General features: G+C 36.2%; 1 protein-coding gene across 1 annotated transcript in view; it reads right to left on the bottom strand.

The window, feature by feature from the left end:
• Positions 1–959: 959 nt before the first annotated feature.
• The window catches only part of MRPS9 (mitochondrial ribosomal protein S9), a 60,788-nt gene continuing 38,774 nt past the window's right edge, over positions 960–22,973 (bottom strand). Inside the window, exons 5-11 of the mRNA XM_054476606.2 lie at positions 20,813–20,892; positions 11,800–11,885; positions 10,877–10,952; positions 8,315–8,483; positions 7,245–7,353; positions 3,587–3,756; positions 960–1,238 (exon numbers count right to left, since the gene is read on the bottom strand). Of these exons, the coding sequence (XP_054332581.1) occupies positions 1,147–1,238; positions 3,587–3,756; positions 7,245–7,353; positions 8,315–8,483; positions 10,877–10,952; positions 11,800–11,885; positions 20,813–20,892 (782 nt within the window). The 3' untranslated portion in view covers positions 960–1,146. The remainder of the gene's footprint in view (positions 1,239–3,586; positions 3,757–7,244; positions 7,354–8,314; positions 8,484–10,876; positions 10,953–11,799; positions 11,886–20,812; positions 20,893–22,973) is intronic.

The following is a 22,973-nucleotide window of genomic DNA, read 5'->3' as shown; positions in this document are numbered from 1 at the left end:
CAATGGAATACTATTCAACCTTGAAAAAGGAGATCCTGCCATTTGCTACAACATGGATGAACCTAGAGGATACTATGAAGTAAGCCAGGAACAGAAAGATGAGTAGTGCAAGATCTCACTTAGCTATGGGGTCTTAAAAAGTCAAATGTATAGAAGCACAGAGTAGAATGTAATCACCGGGGGTAGCGGGTAGAGGAAGGTGAGATGCAGGTCAAAAGGTACGAAGCTGCAGTTACATAGGATGAGTAAGTCTAGAGACCTAATGTGCAACATGAGGACGACAGTGAATCATACTGTATTGTATGCTGGAAATGAGAGGAGACCTTAGATGCTCTTTCCACACACCCACACATGGGAAACTATATGAGAGCTATGCTAATTTGCTTGACTGCAGTAATCACTTCACTCTGTAAATGTATATCAAAACATCCTGATGCATACCTTAAATATACACAATAAAAAGATTTTTAAATACCCCCAAAACAAAACTGATCCAAAATAGGGGGCAGGGGTGCCTTCTTTGCTGCAGCCTTGCTCGTATTCCTGCAGCAAGTGAGCACAGACAGGCTCGACTGTGCCTTTCACTTGGCTGTTGTGTATACCAGCACCTCCCACACCTGGCAGCTCAGCTCCCTGGCTCTGCTGAGCTCCTGACCAACTGAAGTTACTTCATTCTTCTGAGCAAGCACTCTCACTTCTCATTTTGAAAAATATGTGGTGACAATTGCCAAGTGGGGAAGCAACAATCAGGGGAAATGAGTTTTGCTCTAGCATTAAAAGTACCAACAGTATGGCTCTGGCTGGTTGCTTAATTTGGGGGGCTAAGCCTTCTTGTCTGCAAAATGAGGTAACTTGACTATATTTTGCTGAATATTCCTTTCAGGTCTAATATGCCAGATTCTATGAATTATGCTTCTTAAAACTATATTCTGAAAAAGTTTAAAAAAAAAGTGGCAGAATGAAACTAACATTCTTTATTTTCCTTTTATTTTTTAAAGGTCACCTTTACAAAGTAGCTTCCATCTCACAGCTCAAAGAAATTTCTGACAGTACTGCCCTCATGCTGGTCAGCCATTATTTACTGTGTGTCTGCCACATGCCGGCACATATATATAGCTCTTCCTCTTCTTTCCTGGGAGCAAACCCTTAGCGCTTCTTCCACGTAAACTTTCTGCGGGCTCCCTCTTGGCCTGGCTTCTTCCGTTCCCTCACACGTGGATCAGTAGTAAGTAGTCCAGCTGCAGCATAAAAAGAGAAGCCTTTAGGAACCATTAATATGCATGCTGCCAAGAAGAAAAGCAGGTTCATAAATTTATAGGTACTGTTGTCTGAGAAAAAAAAACTAGAGGAAAGCAACCAGACCAGTAATAATTTACCAGCCCAGTATCAACCTCATGACGGCAGTTTGCTTCCACTCTTTCAGGATATTTTTCCAACCTCTGAGACAAACACAAGTTACATTATTTAAACCTGCTTTCCTTAAATTATAAGAATCATGGCTCCCTTTTGGTTTTTAAGCTTGCTCAACCTAAGTGAGATAAAGCTGCTCTTGTGTGGGCGGTCACTATTCACTGTAAGGGAACTGAACCTGCACACTTACTATTGCAGAGGCCAGAGTTTTAATGGAGACAAGAGGCAGAGAAGAAAAACTTACTGTAAAGGTGAAGTATGAGAAAGCACTTAGATACCATCTATTAACAGTTTACATGAATATGCATATACATACAAATATGACTTGTCAAACATTTAAAAAAGGAAACTTTCATTATTTTCATTTATGCCATAATAATATTCCCTGTTTTTTTGTTTTAGAATCTAAAAAGTAAGTTTTAGAGTTGTATTCTCAGCACAGGCAGTTTCTTCTAGAAGAATAAAGTCAGTTTAAATGGGAAACTTTCATTCTCCCAATCATCAGGAGTGATTATGTTTCTAGGCAACTGCTGGGGTTACTCTTAGCTATGGCCCATAAGGAAGAGCCCCAGCAGTGGCTGGGGCTATAGTAAGTTAGTAAAGACCATAGATTCCAAGAATACCACTGATGGGAAAGCTCTTACATTGCTTTTATAAATATGTAAATGGACCATACTTTTTCCTTGTCTTTTTCACTCTTCCAACGTTAGCACTCCTCTTACTGTATACAAGGCTTGGGTATTTTATTAAGGACCATTTAATGTACACATAGCAAAGGAAAACTTTGTTTATTATATACCCATAACATTTACACTTGCTTGTACTTAAAGGACATGCATGGAATAAAACAGCAGTATTTGACAAAATACAGCAAAGACCTAAGTTCTAGTTTCAACTGTAAGTAAGAATGCTTTATTACTTTCAGATATGCACAGTAGCTCAAACTAATCAAATTGTTAAGGTTCTAGCAAATTACTTCAATGACTAGATATGAATCCCATATGATGACAAATTGCTTATAAGCAAATGGATTTTTAAGAGCCTTAAACAATTAAGTAGCCTAAGCCATAGGTAGTGTTTTTAATTGAACCCCAGTGGCTTGTACTAGAAGGTCTGGTGCACAGAGACCAACCTACTTGCCCAGAGGAGGAGCTTATAGACTTAGGTGCTAAGTGACTTGCCCAGGACCATGCAGCTGGCCGATAGCACACATGGTGCTCTCCTCTTCTCATCAACAGTGCAAAGATAGTCTTCAGCTCAAACTTCCCCGATTTATTTTAACTGCTAAAGCAGTACCCTAAGGAAAGAATCAACTGCCCACCCTTTTTCACATTACACAGGGACTCTTGTATTCATGCCCAGGTAATAGGGTTACACAGAGTAGGGTAAAAGAAAATTCAAACACCACAATGGGAAAAAATGGAAACCTCCAATAACTTACAAAAACAAAATACCCAAAGAACTTTATCATTAACCAAACAATTACTACAAATTTCTATGACAGGCCAGGTGTGGTAGCTCATGCTACCTAATGTCAGTGCTTTGGGAGGCCAAGGCAGGATTGTTTGAGGCCAGGAGTTCGAGAACAGCCTGGGCAACATAGCAAAATGCAGTCTCTACAAAATATACAAAAATTATCCGGGTTTGGGAGTATACATCGTAGTCCTAACTACCTGGGAGGCCGAGGCAGGAGGATTGCTCGAGCCCAGAAGTTTAAGGCTGCAGTTAGCTATGATAATACCACTGCACTCCAGCCTGGCTGACAGAGAGAGACTGTTTAAAAAACAAAAACAAAAACCCCACACATTTCTATGATAAAACAAAAACAAGCAATTTGTCTCTTAAATATAACTAAGCTAAGCACTTTGTTAAGCTGGACAAAAGGTTATACATTAAGGCCAAAATTAACTTTTCCCTGACCTTGGAACTGAACATTTTAGCAGGGCTCAAATAATCAGTGTGGGGAGTGCTCCCCTTTTTCTAATTCAAGCTCACCTTGTAGAAATCAAACCTGAGAAATACTGTTATGGTTCTGTAGCAAGAAAGAAGATAGCGAAGTGAAATAGTACACACGTAACTATGTATTTTCTCACGAACTTCAGGCACTAGGACAAGAAGCAGATGAACATGTATAGCCAGTATTGGGCCACCATGCCCGTCCCACCTAGACTCATACCTTGTCTCATCCACTCGACCTCGTCCTCGGTGACAAAGCTGCACAAGGCTTTTGCCATTGCCAATCGTATTGCTCCAGCCTGCGCCGACCTCCCGCCCCCTGAGACTGTGCAGGTCACATCGTGCTTTCCCAGCCGGTCAACAAAGTGGAAAGGGAACATCAGCTGTTCTCTAAAGCACAGCACAAGTAAATGTGGTTACATTTACTATAAAGATACATAATAATGTAAACAACTGAAATTCTGAATATTCATAAAAACAATATTCTGCATGCCACTGCTATACTTTTCATACTTCTCAATCAATCCATTTTACTAAGCTATAGAAACACTAACATTTCTGACATTTCGAATGATTTGCTGAGAGATTAAGATTTATTTCTTTTTCTTGGGTATAGCAATACACTCTTACTGTTTGCTGATCCCCTTTATCTCAGAAGATCTTTTCAAAGCTTGAAAATAACCTCGTAAAGAAGTCTTACAGTTGGGGAACTCCATTAATCAACTGAATTTAATGTCTCTGGATTGAATGATCAGATATAAAATCAATAGGCCTTCCCAAACAATTACCACATGTCATTTGGATTCACTAAATAAAGTCTACTATACATGTATCTGTATAATGTATAATGCTCATCTTGATATGGTTAGTTTTTAAAGTTTCTAAAACTATTTTCGACCTTGCACTTCCCTTATTCTTACAGTTCTCTAAATCGTAGGGTCCTGCTACCTTCCTGGGGCCAGGTGACATTCTACACAACCCCTGTCAGGCCTGCTCTTTCAGGGTCAGTCAGGGACCACAAGATCCTGGGGCAGGCACCACAGACAAAACACGGCCCTGGACTTTCTCCTGCTCAACTGAATAAGTATTTGTTGAATATCATTTTCACGCCAGGTAAGATGTTCACCATTACCTTTGTCAAGCACTTTGATTTTGCTATTTTGCCTTAATATCTTGCTACACTTTTATGCAGAAAAGCTCACTTATATTGCATTTGCTTTCTTTGATGCTGTAGTGTCTAGACCCAAAATAAAGTTTATATAACACAGTTAAGCTGAGAGACAGGTATGGACAGGACATTCAAGTGCTATTCTTCATACCACACTAGTAAAATAATCACAAGCAGATGGGCAAAAGATGACTTTCAAAAGCCATAGCAAATTGGAATTTATAACAATACGACATAGGGATGACATAACTTCTACAACAACAAAAAATTCATAAATCTATACTGTCTTTTTGAACAAATGCTTCCAAGAAACCAAATAAAAAGTAGCCATGTTATAAAAACAGTATTATAAGCAGTAGCTATTAATATACTATGATAACTAAAGAAAATTTAAGCTGAGCACCTGCAGTACAAGCTACTCAGGAGGCTGAGGTGGGAGGAGTGCTTGAGCCCAGCAGCTTGAGTCCAGTCTGGGTCCAGGAGTTTGAGTCCAGCCTGGGTGACATAAAGAGACCTTGTCTCTTAAAAAAAAAAATAGTAAATATAAAAGAAAATTTAGGCTGGGCACAGTGGCTCATGCCTGTAATCCCAGCATTTTGGGAGGCCGAGGCGGGCAGATCACCTGAGGTCGGGAGTTTGAGACCAGTCTGACCAACATGGAGAAACGCCGTCTCTACTAAAAATACAAAACTAGCCAGGCATGGTGGTGCATACCTGTAATCCCAGCTACTCAGGAGGCTGAGGCAGGAGAATTGCTTGAACTCAGGAGGCGGAGGTTGTGGTGAGCCAAGATGGCACCACTGCACTCCAGCCTGGGCAACAAGAGCGAAAAAAAAAAAAAAAGAAAAGAAATGTACAGACTGAAAATCTAATTCCACTATTGCATTTACCTCGACCATCTGGCTCCATGACTCAGTTATATATCTAGTAATTACATTATGAAATCTATTTTTCTAGATTTTAATTGAAGTCTCTTTATTTATCTTTATTTATATAAGCATTTGTTAAAGAATCATAAAATTTTAAAAATTAAGCCAGGGAAGTGTTTAAGCTCCCAAACAAATGGCTGTCCAGAAGCCTCCTTTGTAACTTCACTTACGTGGCTAACCCACTTAACTGTGTGTTAGGTGATGACAGAATTCCGATCAAGATCCCTGATTCTGGGTTGGTTAGTCTTCCTATTAGTCAATGGTCACCTCACTGCTGATTTGTAAGTTCCTGAAGTGGCTGCCCCAAATCCTTACAACTACTTTAAAATAGCTGTAGGTGCCCATTCCCACCAAGACTAGCCTTAGGCTTCCCAACCATGTAGGAAGTTTCTCGCCAATAGGAATCATATCTTAAGTATCTCTGATATCTTCACAATGCCCAGAACAAGACTGGAGACATAGATGATCCTTAGTAAATAGCTACTGAATTCAAATCAAAGAATAAGATCTAAGGATGTAATTTCATTATGAGATCAAGCCAGAATTGAGACTTGCTGTTAAATCATCAGGAGTTATGTCTGAATACAAATCCACAGACAGGTTATTGGTTAAAGGACACTCCTCCTATAGTTCCCAGTGTTGAAGTTATCAGACCCTGGGGTATGGGTTTCTCTCTGGCTTTTCCTAAGGGAAATAAAAGCTTCTTCCATTCCCTGCCCTGTGAGGATAATAGCAGAACTAATTCATCTTAAATGGAGTTAAGAATGCACTGCTTGTTGGCACAGGCACACACAAATAAAATAAACATACATTTCCTAAAGTAATTATTGTGTTCAGAAGCTTACACTGTATTAGGAGGGTCCTCTTTTGCCTATATCAGCATTGGTATCAAAAGAGCTTTAGCCCTTTTGACCTTAAATACTGTAACACATGCAGGAAACAGGAGAAGGATTAGGAAAGGAGGAACTAATCACACCAAACTTCTGTTACTCGTGGATAATGACAGTAACTACTGGGAAAATAATAACCATATCAAGAAGAGGCCTTTATATAGCAAGTCAGAGAGAGTTCTGAGATGAGTATATTTAGATTAGAAGAGCTGTAGTATCTATTTATGATTAATGTCTATTTCTCCATAGGATACAAAGTTTAAAAATTAAAACTGCCATATTTAGCACCCAGAACTAAGCAAAGCCTGATGAGTTCTTATTTTAACCCATAAATGCTAGGTTTCTTTGCTTGCTCAATATATATAATCACATTCCTCTGAATAGGAAAAAATCCAAAATGATAAAGCAGAATTTTTCTAATACTTATGATCAGAAAAACATACACAAGCCACAAGAAATTACTTGCACTTTTCTTTGCCTAGTGGGTTAGGTCAGTTTTAAGTGCCAAGGCTGGTTGTTGTGGTGGTGGTTTTGTTTTGTGCACACCCATCCCCAAACTAGAAGGTGGAAATCTAAATCAAAATTTCTCACATTTGGGCACAGTCTGCACTTCAGAACACAAGCTACATCTAAGACTACTCAAACTGCAGTAGGATCTGATGAAAAGGGGAAGAAAAGTCAATTAATGAGGAATTCTAGAGATGCTTTTTAAAAAATCTGGAAGCTGCTTTAAAAAATAGCTTCAATAAGCTAGTTTGATATGTTACATTGGTAAAGAGAAATAATCATTCAGATAAACAGAATTAGAAGATCACAAGCCTTCTTAAATGATCATGATGTATTATAAAGTATGTTTCCTTTAAAAACAAAAAATCAGAACCCAAAACGAACCTGTCCTGTATGATCGGGAAGTAAAGCTGGTAATCAATTCCATTGACTTTTATTCTTCCGCTTCCATGTTTATAAACAATTGCTTCTGCTTTTGCAGTCTTTCTTTTACCTTCAAAAATATAAAATTCCTATTAGTAAATATCTTGAAGACCTGCGCTTTGAGACAGGTAAAACTACATTAAAATTTGTTTCCCCAAAATAATATACAACACTGTACATAAGCAGGTCCTATAACTATTATTTCAAGTCAAACAAAAATAAAGCAGGTAAACTACACCACAACAGATGCAATAAAGCACACTGTGGGGTAATTTTGTTCTTCAATTCCTTTTTAGAAACACTACAATGATTTTAAATTAGTTTGAACAACCAACAAAGTAATTTATATTCATTTCCCTTACGAGAATCCACAACCAATTTACATAGCATTCTTCTTTTATAAACAGTAAGAATATATCTAACAACATCAGTTTTAAAAATATATAAATAGTATGATGAAATATAACCAGTAGAAATAAAAAAATACTCAGGAAAGGTCACATTTCTTTGAAAACACCACAGTAGTTAAAAATGACAATGATGTGAAATCTTTTAAGAGTTGTAAATATTTTAATAGTTCAAGTCGTAAAAGTTGGACTACGTCTAATGGCTCTGAACAAGAAAAATGTGAGTTAAGGATGTGAAGTTTTCACATTACATAGTTTTGGCATTTGATACGCAGATTCACTTAGCATTTTCATTTTTTGCAAAGAAAACTTGATTATAAATATTTTACCGATTCTAGCAGCTTAAAATGTGAAAATTAAAAGATTTAACAATATAAATGTGTGAAAAGAAAAAGTGTTAATATGACTGTATAGGTATGCATCCACATTTTTTTCTTAGGGTATTATACAGTTCAGTTTTGAAAAACTTCAACAGAATCTTAAAAATTAGGAAATCCAAAGTAACAGTAGCAAAAATAAACAAATAAAAAAATCTAATGGATACCAGAGAGCAATAGCAAATAAAAATAATTGTAGTTTTTCAACCTTTACTGAATTTATTTTCTCTCCACAGAATGTCATTACCTTCGCTTTTGCTGAAGGCCATTCCTTGCTCATCATACTGTACAGGTTCAATCAGCTGTTTTTTTGATTCAAGAGTTACACTTCTTCGAAACCTCTGCACAAATTCTTCCTCAGCAGCACCACACTGCAATGTCAATAACTTTTCTAGCAGCCGAATGAACTTCATATACTGCAGACAATAAAAATTCATTAGAAGGTGCAAGTGTAATTGCATTTGCTAAATTTTTTCTATTTTTGCATACTTGATCTTTCCAATGTTGCTTTTCCTGATGAATTTTGACAGGATGACACTTCTGCATCTTCACGCTGCTTTTAAAACAGCATGCAGATGCATCACTTTTCCTGCGTATCTTTAGTGCCAAATCTTTTCTTTCAAGAAACAAAGAGATTTATCATTCAAAGAAAAATCAATTTCTCTGTATTATGATTATGAAATTGAGATTTAAATTCACTTTCAAAAAGTATTTAGATGATCTTCAAGTGTAATTTCCACTCTTTTATTAGAACTGTATCAAGAGGAGCTTTATAAATAATTTCAAGTAAGTTATGTATAGTAATATGGAAAGAGTTTGATTTTGAGAAAATGTACCTCTTAAATTATATTTCATAATACATTTGGCAAATATATCTTTGGCTGTTCAAGCTGTGTTACTTTAATGTTTATGATTTCCTTTAAAACCTAACAATCAAGCTATTTAAAAATTCAAGAGATACTTGACTTAAAGGGCAACCTCTTGAAATAAATTATCCTTGCTCCTCTGTGCATTTTTTTTAATAGTTCTTGAACATGTGATTAGAAAGTAAACAACTTGGAATTAACCCCTTAAAATTAGAAGCCAGAATAATCACTCTAAAGTGTTTATGGAGAAGGAAACAACTAATGCTTGAGATTCTTAGTTAATATGGATTGTGAAACTCAGTTTTTTATAACCTTATTTATGTTTTTTGTCGGCCTTAAACATCATACTCATCTTTGTCACTATTGCCTTTATTGTAAAAATCTGCCATTAATAGTTTGAAATTTTTAAAAATCTCACCAGTAAGATTAATATTAAAAGAACTACTTTGACTACAGCTTCCTATGATGTAATAAAAGAGAAGGCACTCTTCTAGTAAGGGTGAAACACTCAGCTACCTAGGATATTGGGTGGACAGAGCTCCACGCTCCTCTCCAGTCACTGGCCTGGGCGTTCTGTGCTCAGCTACTCTCTTGATTCCATCTCACAGACTCTCAATGACTACTTCTGCACCTACAAAGGGGCACTATGGGTGCACTCAGCCTTGCTTCTGAACTAGGTTAAGAAGTCACTGACCACCTCCACATCCCTCATCTTGATACCAGCCATAAACATTAGGATTTCTTCTGATATCCAGTACCCCAAAGTATAAAGTATCATATGTAACTTGTTTCTTTTGTTTTCATAGTTGTACACCTGTATTAAAGTCCGTGGGATATTACAAAGCAGAAAAAATACCTGAGTTATTAAAAAAAAAATCAAAGCAGCCAGAAACAGAGGAAATAATGAAATTACTTGTTCAGTGAAGAAGCAGAGAGATTTTTCAGTTAGATTCAAGTAGAGCAGTACTTGGCAGTTAGGATATTAGAAATTAACTCTGGATCTACCACTAACCAATTGTCTGACACTTTGTTTAAGCAAACTGCAACTTTTCCAAATCATTAATTTCTATAATACATTAAATGAGAAAAAGAACAATTCAAGTACATGACTTAAAATCTATATATGGTGGCAAAGTACTAACAATGTTAGCCACCGCCATCAAAGAAAAACTCCATCTTGGAAAAGTTTGTGAAATTTATCTACACCCCAATCTTCCAGAAAATAATAAATTTGGAACATCAAAATGTTTAAGACATCAACTGTCCTGTGAAAATGTTGACATATTAGAACATTTAACAAAATAAGAATGCAATTAAGACCTAAAGCAGGGGGTCACAAACTTTATAGGGTTTAAGATTCACCTGGAAAGTTTGTTAAAAAGATTCCTGGGTAACTCCCTAGAGATTCTGAGCTAGATCTAGGGTGAGGCTTAGGACACTGTAGTTTGTAACCAGCATTTCAAGGGATTCCGACAGAGGTGGTTTGCAGATCCCAAGATAAAAACCACTGACCTTACAGATATGGCACACAAGGTAAGCAGTAAATTGCATGAAGGTAACCATGTGCTGCATCCCTTTTCTACTTAACCTATAATGACTCCTTACACTTATCAACAGCTTGTAAAATTAGCTACTGGCCTTACGTAAGGAGATGAAACAACATCTGCCGTGCTTCCCTAAAACAACTGGCACAGGACATGAGGGCACTTACAAGAGGAGGACCTGGAGACTTGACAAGTCACCTCCCTGACCACAGATAAGGTCCTCCCAAGGCAGAAATCAATGATGAATGTGTTTTGTTTTTTTGTTTTGTTTTTAAAGAAAGAAAGGTCATCATAGGAACACCTGCCTCTGAGGAACATTACTATTAGGATCCTAAATACAGCAATTGTTTGCATTCTTATTGCACAGGTCCCCTTAAATTAAAAAGATTAATTACTCACATCTTGATCTGACAGTTTTTCCACTAACATTTCTTCTAGTTCCTCCTTAATCAGCCATCTGCTGCCAATCATGTCTCTGTTAAAATATCAGATATATTCTATTTTTAATTAGCCATGCAATTAGTTATATCACAAAAGATCCCACATATAGTAGCAATTTTATGATTTGAAAATCAGTTTTTATATTATATAGCAGTAATTTTACCCAACTAAGCTATTTTTGACCTACATTCCATTTCCTCAATCTACTTTAGAAAAGGTATCTACTCTAGCAAATGTTTTAAGAGTTAAATATGCTACTATGGAACTCATTTGGTATTAAAAGCCCACCAGATTTCTTAAAGATTAAAATTGTGCCTGTATAACTTACTTCAAAGAAGATGTTATAGATACAACGTTAACCTGTCAATAGACTAATGTGGTAGCAAGTCCAACTAAAGGGACAGGAGTGCATTTAACTTAACTTAAACAAGGTGTTCTTCCTTTATGGAAGAAATCTTGAATAGATAGGCCAAAATTTAACACTGGCTGATCAGTTTGATGGATCTGATCTATCGCTGTCTGCCAAATGGAAGCAGAAACCTTGAAATACCAAAATATAAAAATAAAATGTAAAAAATTAAAGCATGCAAATGCTAAATAAATGTGCAGCTATATACATAAAAATTCTGAGGACATCATATCCAGGTATAGTAGTTAAATATCCTATCATATATAAATCTGGGATAAAATAACATAAAAATAACTTCAATTCATGCTTCCTCCTAAACAAAAACTACCTATTATTTTGAACCCTAACCTTAATGCTTAATGCTGAAATACTGAACAAATTTTAGGCTTCAGGTGTGTCTAAAAAAATACCAATGAGTGGCATGTTTTTAGTTCAAATTTTACTTATATTTTAATGCAAGAAAAGAGCTTACCTGATTACAGTTTTTTTTGGAAGCAGACTTTTGGCTTGCAAGTGACTTTGATGTTTTTCTAAATTGAGTAACATTCCATATACATCCTATGGCAAACAAAATATACAGTACATGCTAAAAATAAGAGCAATGGTACATTATAACTTCTGATATATTTTATAGTTTTCTCCTGTAAGTATTTCCTAAGGTGTCCTCCTCCTCAGAGAATCAAGCTGCAGAGTAAATAAAACTGAAAATGCTTTTAATAACACTATTTCTCATTTAAACTAAAGGATGATAGAGTAATTTCAATGAGAATTTAGTGTCATACATCACAGCACACTTAACTTTAGCTGATTTTAAAATAACTCTATAAAAATTTTACAACTCTACTTCAGTGAGGTTGGTTAAAAAAAACCAAAAACCTTAAACTATTTTCCTTTTCTTTCAGAAAAAATCGTAATTTATATGGCAATGTGCACTTTAAACTTAGAGAATTATCCAGTAAAATATATGGTATTTATAGATACTTATGTATTATTTAATACAACTTACTACTTATTTAATATTTAAATAATATTGAAGTCCTTATCATATAGTTTTTATCTTAAAAAGAGCTATTATATTTTTTATTTGATTTCTTCCTATTAATTTACTTCCTAACAAAATCTGTGAATGCATGTCACTTGTTAAATTACAATGGAAGTAGAAGTTTGCCATTTTGTTAAAACTTGCAATAAGCAACAATCCAGCAATAAGGATCACCAATGAAATATATTTTCTAGGCAATGAGTTTACAACAAGCAAAATAGTACAGCTTTTGCCTGAGCAAACTTAACTTTTTGAGACTAACACTCAATACATTTGTATTTATTCATTTATAATTTACACATAACCTACCATACTAATACCCAATGAGCAGACAGGCATTTCAAAAGAATGAGCTAGAGATGACATAAATTTACTTTTTTTTTTTTTTGCTAATCATGATACTTCCTAGTATCAGCAAATCTCAGAAGATACACCTTGTTACTGACAGAGATGTGTCAATCCATATCTCAAACAGTCTTAATAATTTCAAGTTTTCAGGGGCAACTTCTTGTGGGCTCTGATTAGACTGCCATATTACCTCATAATGTTGCTGATAAAGTTTTATCTAAGTGTAGGAGAAACGTCCCTTTGCCACTGTCATCACATTTGCCAGTGCTTGCATTTTAGCATGGTCTTCACTCTGCAACCTGTTTTCAGGAATCAAAGGAAGGAAGGAAGGAAGGAAAAAAGGCAGGGAGGAAGGGAGGGATGAAGTACAGACTGAGCCTTTGAATTTTTGTAACATAGATGAGAAAAGCCGATATAATACTCAACGGGTAGGACTCCTCAGTGAATAAGGATGTAAAAGTTCATTCCTTTTGGCTGGGGAGATTCATGTAAGTGTTTTTTGCTTTGTTTTTCATTAAGGGTAGTAGAATTGATAGTTTAGAAGAGAAAAGAAAAAAGAAGCAGAGAGAAAAAGAAGAAACAGCACTAGAAGCTACAAAACTGGTGGTGAGCTAGACATTACCAGTAGACACAAATATCTCAAACTGAACGTAAATCCATCACTCCAGCTCAGCAATTCTAAAAGTGCAGTCCCTAGATCATCAGCAGCAGCAGCAGCATCCAAGCCTAGACTGGCTAGAAATGTACTCTAAGAACTACAGAGAATCTAGTTCAACACAATAGCAAAGGGACAAATGAAGTTAATTTAATCCTAGTATTCATATTAAGTGGAACTGTCCCTACAACTACATCCCAAGTACATATCCATCACCTGCAGCAGCAGAGGAATGTATCTGACAATCAAAAAACAAACAAAAGCCAACTGTCCACCCTAAAGCAAAACCACAAACCATCCACATATAGAAAAACAGGGGTATATATCCACATATAGATATCCCTGTTACTCAACTGAAAGTAAAAGTTTACAATTTATCTCCCAAGAATTGGTAAGCCTTGTTGACTGTGGTTAGGGTACTTTTAACTCACTTTTAAAGGCTAAAATACTGAGTTGGGACTTCAAATGGATAGCATATAAGAAAAATTTCAATGCACCTCTGTTTCTAGAAGCAATTCTCAAATGATCTGAACAAATAACTCCCCTCACCAAAAAAAATGAATGCTCCCCACTTATATGAAATGGACAGACACAGGCAAACAGCATGCCACTGTGCACCCAGCACAGCCTGTCAGCAGGCTGGACCACAGGCAGACTGTGGCTCCATAGGGGTGCTCTGGTAAGGAAACTACATTCCAAGTACATATCCATCACCTGCAGCAGCAGAGGAATGTATCTGACAATTAAAAAACAGCTCTCAGCTGCCGGGTCCAGAGTCCTGAGATTCGGAGAGTGCAAGTCTATCTCTCAAACTAGCGAAGAATATATGAACTTACAAGAATGCCAGCAATAGTAGTAAATTGCTGAATAATTTACTATCCTTCTCCACTTACAAGGGTTTACTTAATTTTCTGAAATTATTAAGGCAACTAAAATAACAACAATCAACCTATCTTGTATGTAAGTTTTAAGTCAAAGTATAGGCTGTCATTTCCCAATGACTTTTGAGCAATTTTTACTCTCAGTCCTTATTTTTCTTATTCTTCCATGATGCCATTTCCTCCTGTTGTACTGAGATCCATGATAATTTATAAACGGTACAAGTAAAACAATCAGAAAAAAATGTGGAAGAGGAGAAAACAACCCATGAAAAGGACACGTCAGATTTCAAACACGATGAATTCGATTCATTTGTGGCAAATGCTTACAATTTGATGATTGTAACCCATCAAATCACATAATGCCCATTAAGCCACTCCATACACTTCTTTAAATAGGAAAATATATGTAAAGTACGTACTTAGCACAGTGCCTGACCTATAGTAATGGTCAAGAATGATAGCGGGGGTGAGGTATGGCTTTCAAGAGTCAAATAAACAATTTTACTGGTGCATCATTTCCATTTATTCTTCTCTTTTGCATAATAAAACCACTCTAAGATTCTATCTTGGTTAGAGACAACAGTTCTCTGGAAAGTAGATTCTATAGCTTCAACTCCCTGAAGAGATGTGTGCTAATTTACATCAAAAAAATCCTTAAGGGTATAAAATATGCCAAGAACTGTCAACATCACAGATTACCACTGGTAGCTTCTGGTATATTGTTAAGTTTCCACTTAATTTTTAAGGGACACTAGAGAATTAGTATGACCCACCTACACTAAGTTTATATACTGTATCTAACAGTGTAATTTTCAAATATGACAGGAATAAACCAGATGTGAAATGCTGAATCATTAATCACAGCTATGATTAATATTTCATAAAATCAAAGCAAGCCTATCCACCCCTCGTGTCATCAGATTTCCATAATGTATGAGTCAAATTTAGAAGGTGCCTAATTTGAAAATACCAGATGCTCAGGTTGCAGAAAAGAAATGCTTAAACTAGACCCTTCTGAGAGTATGAGCACTATGATTTTTAGTATCCTTCTGAAATCTGTTTTGGTTCTATTAATCATGTGGAAATTCCAATTTTAGGAAGTGTAAACAAGTAACATTTCATGGGGAGGTGATATAGAAAAAGTCTATTGTATTTTGGTACACAACATAAATAGTAACTGATAGTAATTATCTTAGATATTAGTAGGGTAACAGTAAAGTAACTGACTTAAAATTTGTGTTTGTTAAAGAAATCACAGAAAATCAACTTCTTAAATTATCTCCTCAATTTTTTGGCCACTGGCATATACAAAATCAAATCAAACAAATATAAATATAATCCACTTATCATTAACTAAGAGGTTTACGCTATATATCTCAAGTTCCAAGTGATAAACTTATGTTATAGACTCTTGCTATTACTTTGTGAATACAATACGACATACTATATAGATTGTACATCATGTAAATGCCATTCAACATACAAAGAAAATCATCTCAAGATGGAACACATGAAAAAGGACTCTGGGGAAGTCCGCACCCAGGAGTGATGACCTGAAAGGTCTTGTAACTCAGACAGCACATATTTTTACTATGCAAATTAAAGCCCCATTATATATTATAGTAATTATACCATTACAAAGAGGTAATCTAATTAAAGACAACATAGAGACAATAACATGTTGAATCCTTTTCTAAAAAATTAATTTTCTTAATTGGTACACTTGGAGCATACCAGATATACAATGGTAATTATTCATATGGGAGGAAAATATACATTAAAGATACCTCTAGAACAGCAATTTCGACTGCTGAATTAATTACTGAATTAACTCCTGCTGTCAAGGAAAGTCTTAAAACAGCATGCAAATATATTTTAGCACCAGTTTGTAGCTTTTTTAAAATAAGCACTTTACATAGTTGTAGTTATTTCACGATACCTCACTGCGAGAAGGGTCACTATCTTAATTTTTAAAAGACAGCACTACATCCAAGAGTTTTAAATATTCTCTGCAAGGTCACAAAGAGGATCTAGACACATCTGAACTAAGTAAGAATTCTGTGATACTCAGTCCCCAGGACTTCTGCTAAGAGTCTGGAATCTTCACATAATGAAGCAGCACACTTCTGGGGCTGCTGTTCCAGGCTTTAAGAACTGAGTAGGTTACTGAAGTCCTTTCAAATGAACTGGAGATTCTCCAAATACACCAGGAGCTTCCTTCACAAGGCAAATGAACCCTGTTTACACATACGTTATAAGGATTAGAATTACCTGGTTTTCTCTCACATTTTAAACTTTACTACTTATCCCTTCATTTTACATTTTTTTTTTTTTTGGTATAAATTTCATCTGTGGCCATGTAACTCCTTCAGTTTAAAGAAATACTTTGAAAATACTCAATTGTTTACTGTAAAACTGGTTCTAAAACATAAATGAAGTTTCTACACAATGCTAAATTCCTAGTGCAGTGTTTAGAGTTGCATACCTTCCTTTTCTTAAAGACTGGGATGAGGGGAGCTTTTGTAAAACTTCAATAAATGCTTAAGGTATTGGGGCTGGTATCAGTCTTAAAACTGGGACTTTATTAACCTCTCTTTTGAGAAAATGTATTTATCTAAGGTGAGTAATGCCTACAATGACAATGTATAGAGTTTTCAATATTCTGTACTATGGTCCTCCCCAAGCACTGGTTTCATGGGACATTAAAAGGGGTTTGGAGTAGGAAGTGTTCTACAGCCCACTCGGTTTGAGCAGCGGAGTGTTAAAGCAACATGTTTCTTAAGGACTTCACAGAGCTTTGATCCTACTAAGTGTCTCCTTATTAGAGTTCCCCAGTACACACTATGTAACATTCCTAAACTAACACCACTGCAGAGCCTCTTTCTTGAAGAAGGTTTCACAGTCTGTATTCTGCAGAAAGCACTTTGGGAAGAGCTGTGTTACAGACATGCCTTGACTTAATGAGCCATGTTTTACAAAAGGGTTACCACTTCAACGTCAAATAATCCCCTCCCATTATGAGTTTTAAAGGATTTTCAACTTACTTTTAGTTAGTGAATTTTGATTTTTTTTCAGAAACATATGTATTGGTAAATGTTTTTTTCTTAAAATTAAAGGACCTTCACAAACTGAACCATGAACACCAAGGCTGCAGCCCACCGTTCCCTTTGCCACCAGCTTGGTTGTCCTGGACAGGCCCAAGCTGCTGCGGGAAAGGGGGTAACCCTGGTGGGGTTTACAGCCTTGGACCCAAAGGGCAGCCCACTCTCTGGCCTAGTCCTTTCTCCACTTCCCGCAGTCTATACCTAGGCTAGTCACAACTCGGTTATCTTGCTGTATAGCATTTTATTTTTTACACAGACATTTATATCCTCTTTAACATTCTTCCCTCTCCTTCACACCTTTGCTCAATTGTTTCAGGAAACTTTATTCTTTCTCTCTTTCTTGAAACCTAAAGCCCTAAATCATGTCTGAAAAGCAAACAAGTTCTACTGGTTAAATGGCTATTAAGGAAATGAGAAGCCATCCATTTTTGGTGAAAAAGCCAGCCAAGCCAGTGCCACCATGCAGGGGATCCCTTCATGGTACTCAATGATGCTTTGAGAAACTCAAGAAGTTTCTTATTTTTTCTTACTTAAATTACTTTTTATTAAGAAATTATTTGTTACTATGGTTTTATACTTTTTTCATTATATACATACATTTTATTAGTGTAAAATAAATGAGTTTTTAATCGACTTTCCCAGGAACCTGAAGACATGTGGATCATTATATCCATAGGAAAATGGGAGCCCCAAGTGCTCTGCAAGTGAACCTGTGGAGTGCGGCACATTTCCAAAATGTGAGAACATCACGGATCAGCAAATCCCCCTTCACTTTATACTTTCCTATCACGGTTCATTTCTGGGCAGGAACAATAAACTGTACCTTATATTTCATGGCCATTTTTCCTCAAAAACCTCCCCATTTCTCCACAGAAAGTGGATGGACTAAATATAGGTCAACTGGTAACAGGATTCACTAAAGCATCATACACAGATCTTAACTGCAAGGTGCATCAGGGCCATCTTTTATTAATTGCTATAACGTAATATATATGCTTCCTATGCAAACAGTCACCAAATACTAAAAAGATCTGTCATCTTTACAGAGGATAAGAAGGTTAATCGGCATCAGAAGGGTCTCCTCACACAACTGCACACAGGCGCTAGATGTGTTTTCCTGTCACAACTCCTGGGCAATGGCATCCGGGCCTCATACAATTACAGTTGGGCAACGACGTGGGAAAAACAGTTTGACTTAGTGTCTGTTACCCTGCCACATGGGGAAAAAATTATATCAACAAAAATAAATGGTAGCAACAAGGATTCATTTCCAACTCTTTAAAGCTTGCCACAGTCTTCAGGGGCGACCTCCAGTGCCGCAGTGGGGACAGCCATCCTGTGATCACTCACAGTGGGAAGGGGACGGCTCCCCCCACCACCAAGACCAGGCAGAACAAAGAGAGTGCAAACAGGCGAGATGGCTCCAAGTGTTATAGGTGGACTTTCTAGGCAATGCCTGGCCACTACAAAAACACTTCTGTAGGGTGAATGATGAACATTTAGTCACTATTTCAAAGTCTCAGTATCTCCTGCATATGATCATGATATGCGTTATCTGGGAAACTAGGCTGGTGTGACTGCGGCTGTAATTAATGACACCTGCTATACATAATGCTGAAATGTATGCATAAGGCGTACATTTAGAAATTACTGCATTGAACTAAAATATAAAAGCCCAAAGGACTCTTCTATCGATACATAACAAAACTTAAATTACTCAAAATCGATACATAACAAAACTTAAATGACTCAAAAACAAAGAATGTTTGTTAATCAGATATCATTTGACATTTTAGTCAGAGAGTATGGTAACATTTCATCCACTTAGAAACTGATCAGTTTCTTGAACAATACCTTTTGAAACATAAAAACAAACTTAAAAAAAAAGTTAGGTCTCTTATAGGATGTGTAATTTCCTCATTATGATGGAATGTAACAAAATATCTTGCCCTTGGGTTGCTCAGTTTCAGCCAAAACAAATGCAAATGGCATGTCAGATGACAGCTGTTTGATAAGGCTCCTCTACAAGACCTGCATGCTTTACTTTTTTCCGTGAAACTTGGGATGAAAGGCAGAAGGCAGGAAGAGAATTAATGTAGCATACAGTCTAAAGGCAATGCTACAACCGTGATTAAGTAGAAAAGTTAAAAGGCACAGATTTTCCACAGCTTCGCTGCGTGCAACCCATCCGTGTAACAAGTTGACAGGCCTAGCGCGTCAGCTCCATCATCCCCTCCGACAGCTAAAACGCAGCACTGCATCCCTTTTCAGAGAAAATTTGCGTCTGCACCATGAAGCGTTGTACATTATTTCTTAGCACTGCAGGGGGCTCAAGTCCATATGGAACCTTCACAAATATTACCACAGATCAAACCGGCGGCGTTTGGAGGCAGATTTGACATACCTATTTAAATGAACAGCAGGGGTCCCCGGGCAGCCTCAGGCTGTGCGGGAGAGAACCTCTACAGAGCCGGAGCCGCAGCTCCATTACTCAGCAAAGACACACTCTACATTTATCATTCATTTCATTTCTGCCAGGGCAAGAAGCTCATTTGCCCAAGGTCAACAAAAAGCGAAAAGAAGGTTTTCTTTTTTTTTCCCAAGAAATAAATGTACCTGACAAGTGGGAATTTTGTCCTTTGGGTTTGTGGAGCACAAATAAACAGCAGATAATTCTAAAAAGCAGAGTAAATGTGTGCACTGATTCAAGCCACTGCAATCTGACTGTAGATGGGGGAAGCCCAATAAATATTTTTGAAACTTTAAAAAATCATATAATGAGTAAAATAGAACTTGATATCATCTTCTAAAAATAAAAACAGAATATTGGCATCCAGCCTTTTTTTCCATAGCAATTCTGGGGAGCTCTTCCAAATTTGCACACTATCAGACACTTATAGCTCTGAAAACAAAACAAAAATTGTTCACAGCATACTAAATGTAGTTGGAAGTCAAACTGTAATAAAATCATTTCTTAGGTTGTTTTGGGGCCCAAATTCTAGGCTCATACACTGCATTAACCTATGAAAGGCAAAAATTATACATAAATTATACATAAATTATACAAAAAAAAAAAGAGAAATAACCATTTGATTCTTTTTCAAGGCAAATGCCTCACAGCCCCTGACAGCATCATACACTTGGCCTCCTCCTTCTTTACCCTGGAAGCACATGCACACACTATAATTGAGTTGAACATCTATCTTGGAACATGATTTCAACTTCTAAGTAAAAGCATTTTAAAGACAAACCATTCTGATATAAATTCTATAAAATTTACCTTTAGCAAAAGGAATTAATATAAATCATTTCATCAACACACTGTCTTACCTCTAAAAGTCTTATTTTGTCAATTATAAGATACTAGGTAAATTCTGAAGCTGAGAACAGTATCCAGTACAATTAGTTTTGTAGCTTACAGCTCGTATTATTTATCATAAATGCAATATACTTACATGCATTAATGAATAGTATGACTGTTTGCCAGTATAGAAGAGATAGTGAAATGGACGGCCATCTTCTCCCCACTGGAAGGCTGATAAAAAAAGCCAGATGAAAGCAAATAAAAATATACACACAGACAGACCAAATAGCTGCATTTAACCACAGTTATGAGACACATTTATAATTGAGTAATAAAAAATACAAGAAATCAACATTTAGAATTTTAATATTTAGTTTAGCATATTTATATGGAAATATTTAGGATATTAAATATTTCATACCATTAACATAAAACAATGTTTACATTTAATTTAAAAATTACTAAATATTTCACTAGGAGAATTTCTGTATTGTTTCAAATAAAAGCTTATAAAATAGCCCAAATCATCTTGTTAGAATAAAAAAATTTAGGTTTGGCTATAAACATAATGCCCTCCCATATTTTTAAAAGGGAAAACTGATAAAGTAAAAAAATGCAGTACATTCAGAGAATCTAAAACAGGTAAACAAAGATGAAAACTAAAGAATGTATTTTTCTATGCTACATCATTTTTTCAACCCGGTGGTCATCAACCTCTGAGAGTTTAAAACATCAACAACAGAAAAGCCTCAAAAAGGTGTTGGGTGTAATTCCTTCTGAAATACAGATGGGCATTCATATCTAACCACCACCAAGCAAACTGAGAAGTGGTGTTAGTCTAAGAAACACTATCTCTGTTGTTTCTCTGAAGCAGATTATATTTCCTGGTCCATTATAGAAGTTGTAAACTATTTTCCCCCAGGCTGTCGCTTGCCTTTTACTTTTACTTATGTTACCTTTCATAATCGAGAAGTTTAAAATATGTAAATAGTCAAATCTGTCGCTTTTCCTCTATGGCAGCGTGACTTGTTTTCTCATGATTCATCCCATGAAGGAATCCTTTATAGGCATTTTCTCCCTAATTGCCGCCCCCTCATGAAATGTTAATACCACAGATACACTACACATCTGCTGAAGTATACTGTGGCCCACCGGAGGGCCACAAACCATTGTAACAGTTAGGTTTCCCCACCCCCGTGAACCAATCTTTGTCCCCACTGAGGAAACATGCTTTAAGGCTTTGGGCTCTCTAAAACTATTTTCCTGTATTTCTTCTGGAATTTTTATTTATTTTCATGTTCAAATATTTAATCTATCTGGAATTTATGTTTGTGAGGCAGAAATCCAAGAACTATTTTGTTCAGTAAAGAGTCATTATCTCTCTACAGTTCTTTGAATAGTACATGCTTTTCTATTGAAATACCACCTGTATTATATGTAGGATGTCTTTCTTCTGAAACAAAGACCACATTTTCATAAATGCTAAAAAGAAAGTCTTGCTTGGGTATTTAGCTTGAAAAACCAAATTCTTATTTGCTAATGGCTTATGGTTGATTTCAGCACTTTTCCAAAATCATTGTCATAGACTTCATGAATCAAATCCAGCATATTTTCTAATATTTTTCTTTTCTTATGCAATTGATTTTCACTGTATGGTTAGTCCGTCAGAAAGTGATAAAAAATGACAAACATCATGGCTGCAGATAAGATTCTACTGGTAAGCTTGGAGAGATGCTTGAGTTGAGTCTCATATCATGGGATTGATTTCATTACATATGTGAATGTGTATATATACACACACAGACACACTCACTTGACTTTACTGAACCTGGGGTATCACAGATTTTAAGATGCCTCATCATGTATTTTATATATCACAAAGAAAGAGAAAAAATACTGTCAAACCATGATATGTATCATAGTTCACAAAAATTGTAAAGTGTTCCCTGTTGTCAGACATTAAAATTTGAAAAAAAAAAAAAAAAGTCTTAGAATTAACTAAATAAGGCACAAACATGTGCTGCCAGGACTTTGCTCATTGGTCTGTCTACTCTGCGTCAGTAACCGCCATTTTAATTAGCAGAGCTTTTAGCTGGGTTTTGATACCAGGTATGATGAGCTCCCTTCATTACTTAAAACAATTTTTTTCCCACTGCTTCTTGCACAACTAGACTTGACAAGTTTCTCCCAAAAGTTGTACCAAAACTTTAAGTAAAATTATATTCAATTTATCAATAACTTAGAAAGCAGCAACTTTGGAATATTGTCTTCCCTTAGAGAACCATGGAGTTTTTCCAACTATTCAGATTTTC

Source organism: Pongo pygmaeus, chromosome 12 (genome assembly GCF_028885625.2).
Source record: "Pongo pygmaeus isolate AG05252 chromosome 12, NHGRI_mPonPyg2-v2.0_pri, whole genome shotgun sequence".
In the NCBI taxonomy this organism is placed as follows: domain Eukaryota; kingdom Metazoa; phylum Chordata; class Mammalia; order Primates; family Hominidae; genus Pongo; species Pongo pygmaeus.
This window is presented reverse-complemented; position numbering and strand designations above follow the sequence as displayed.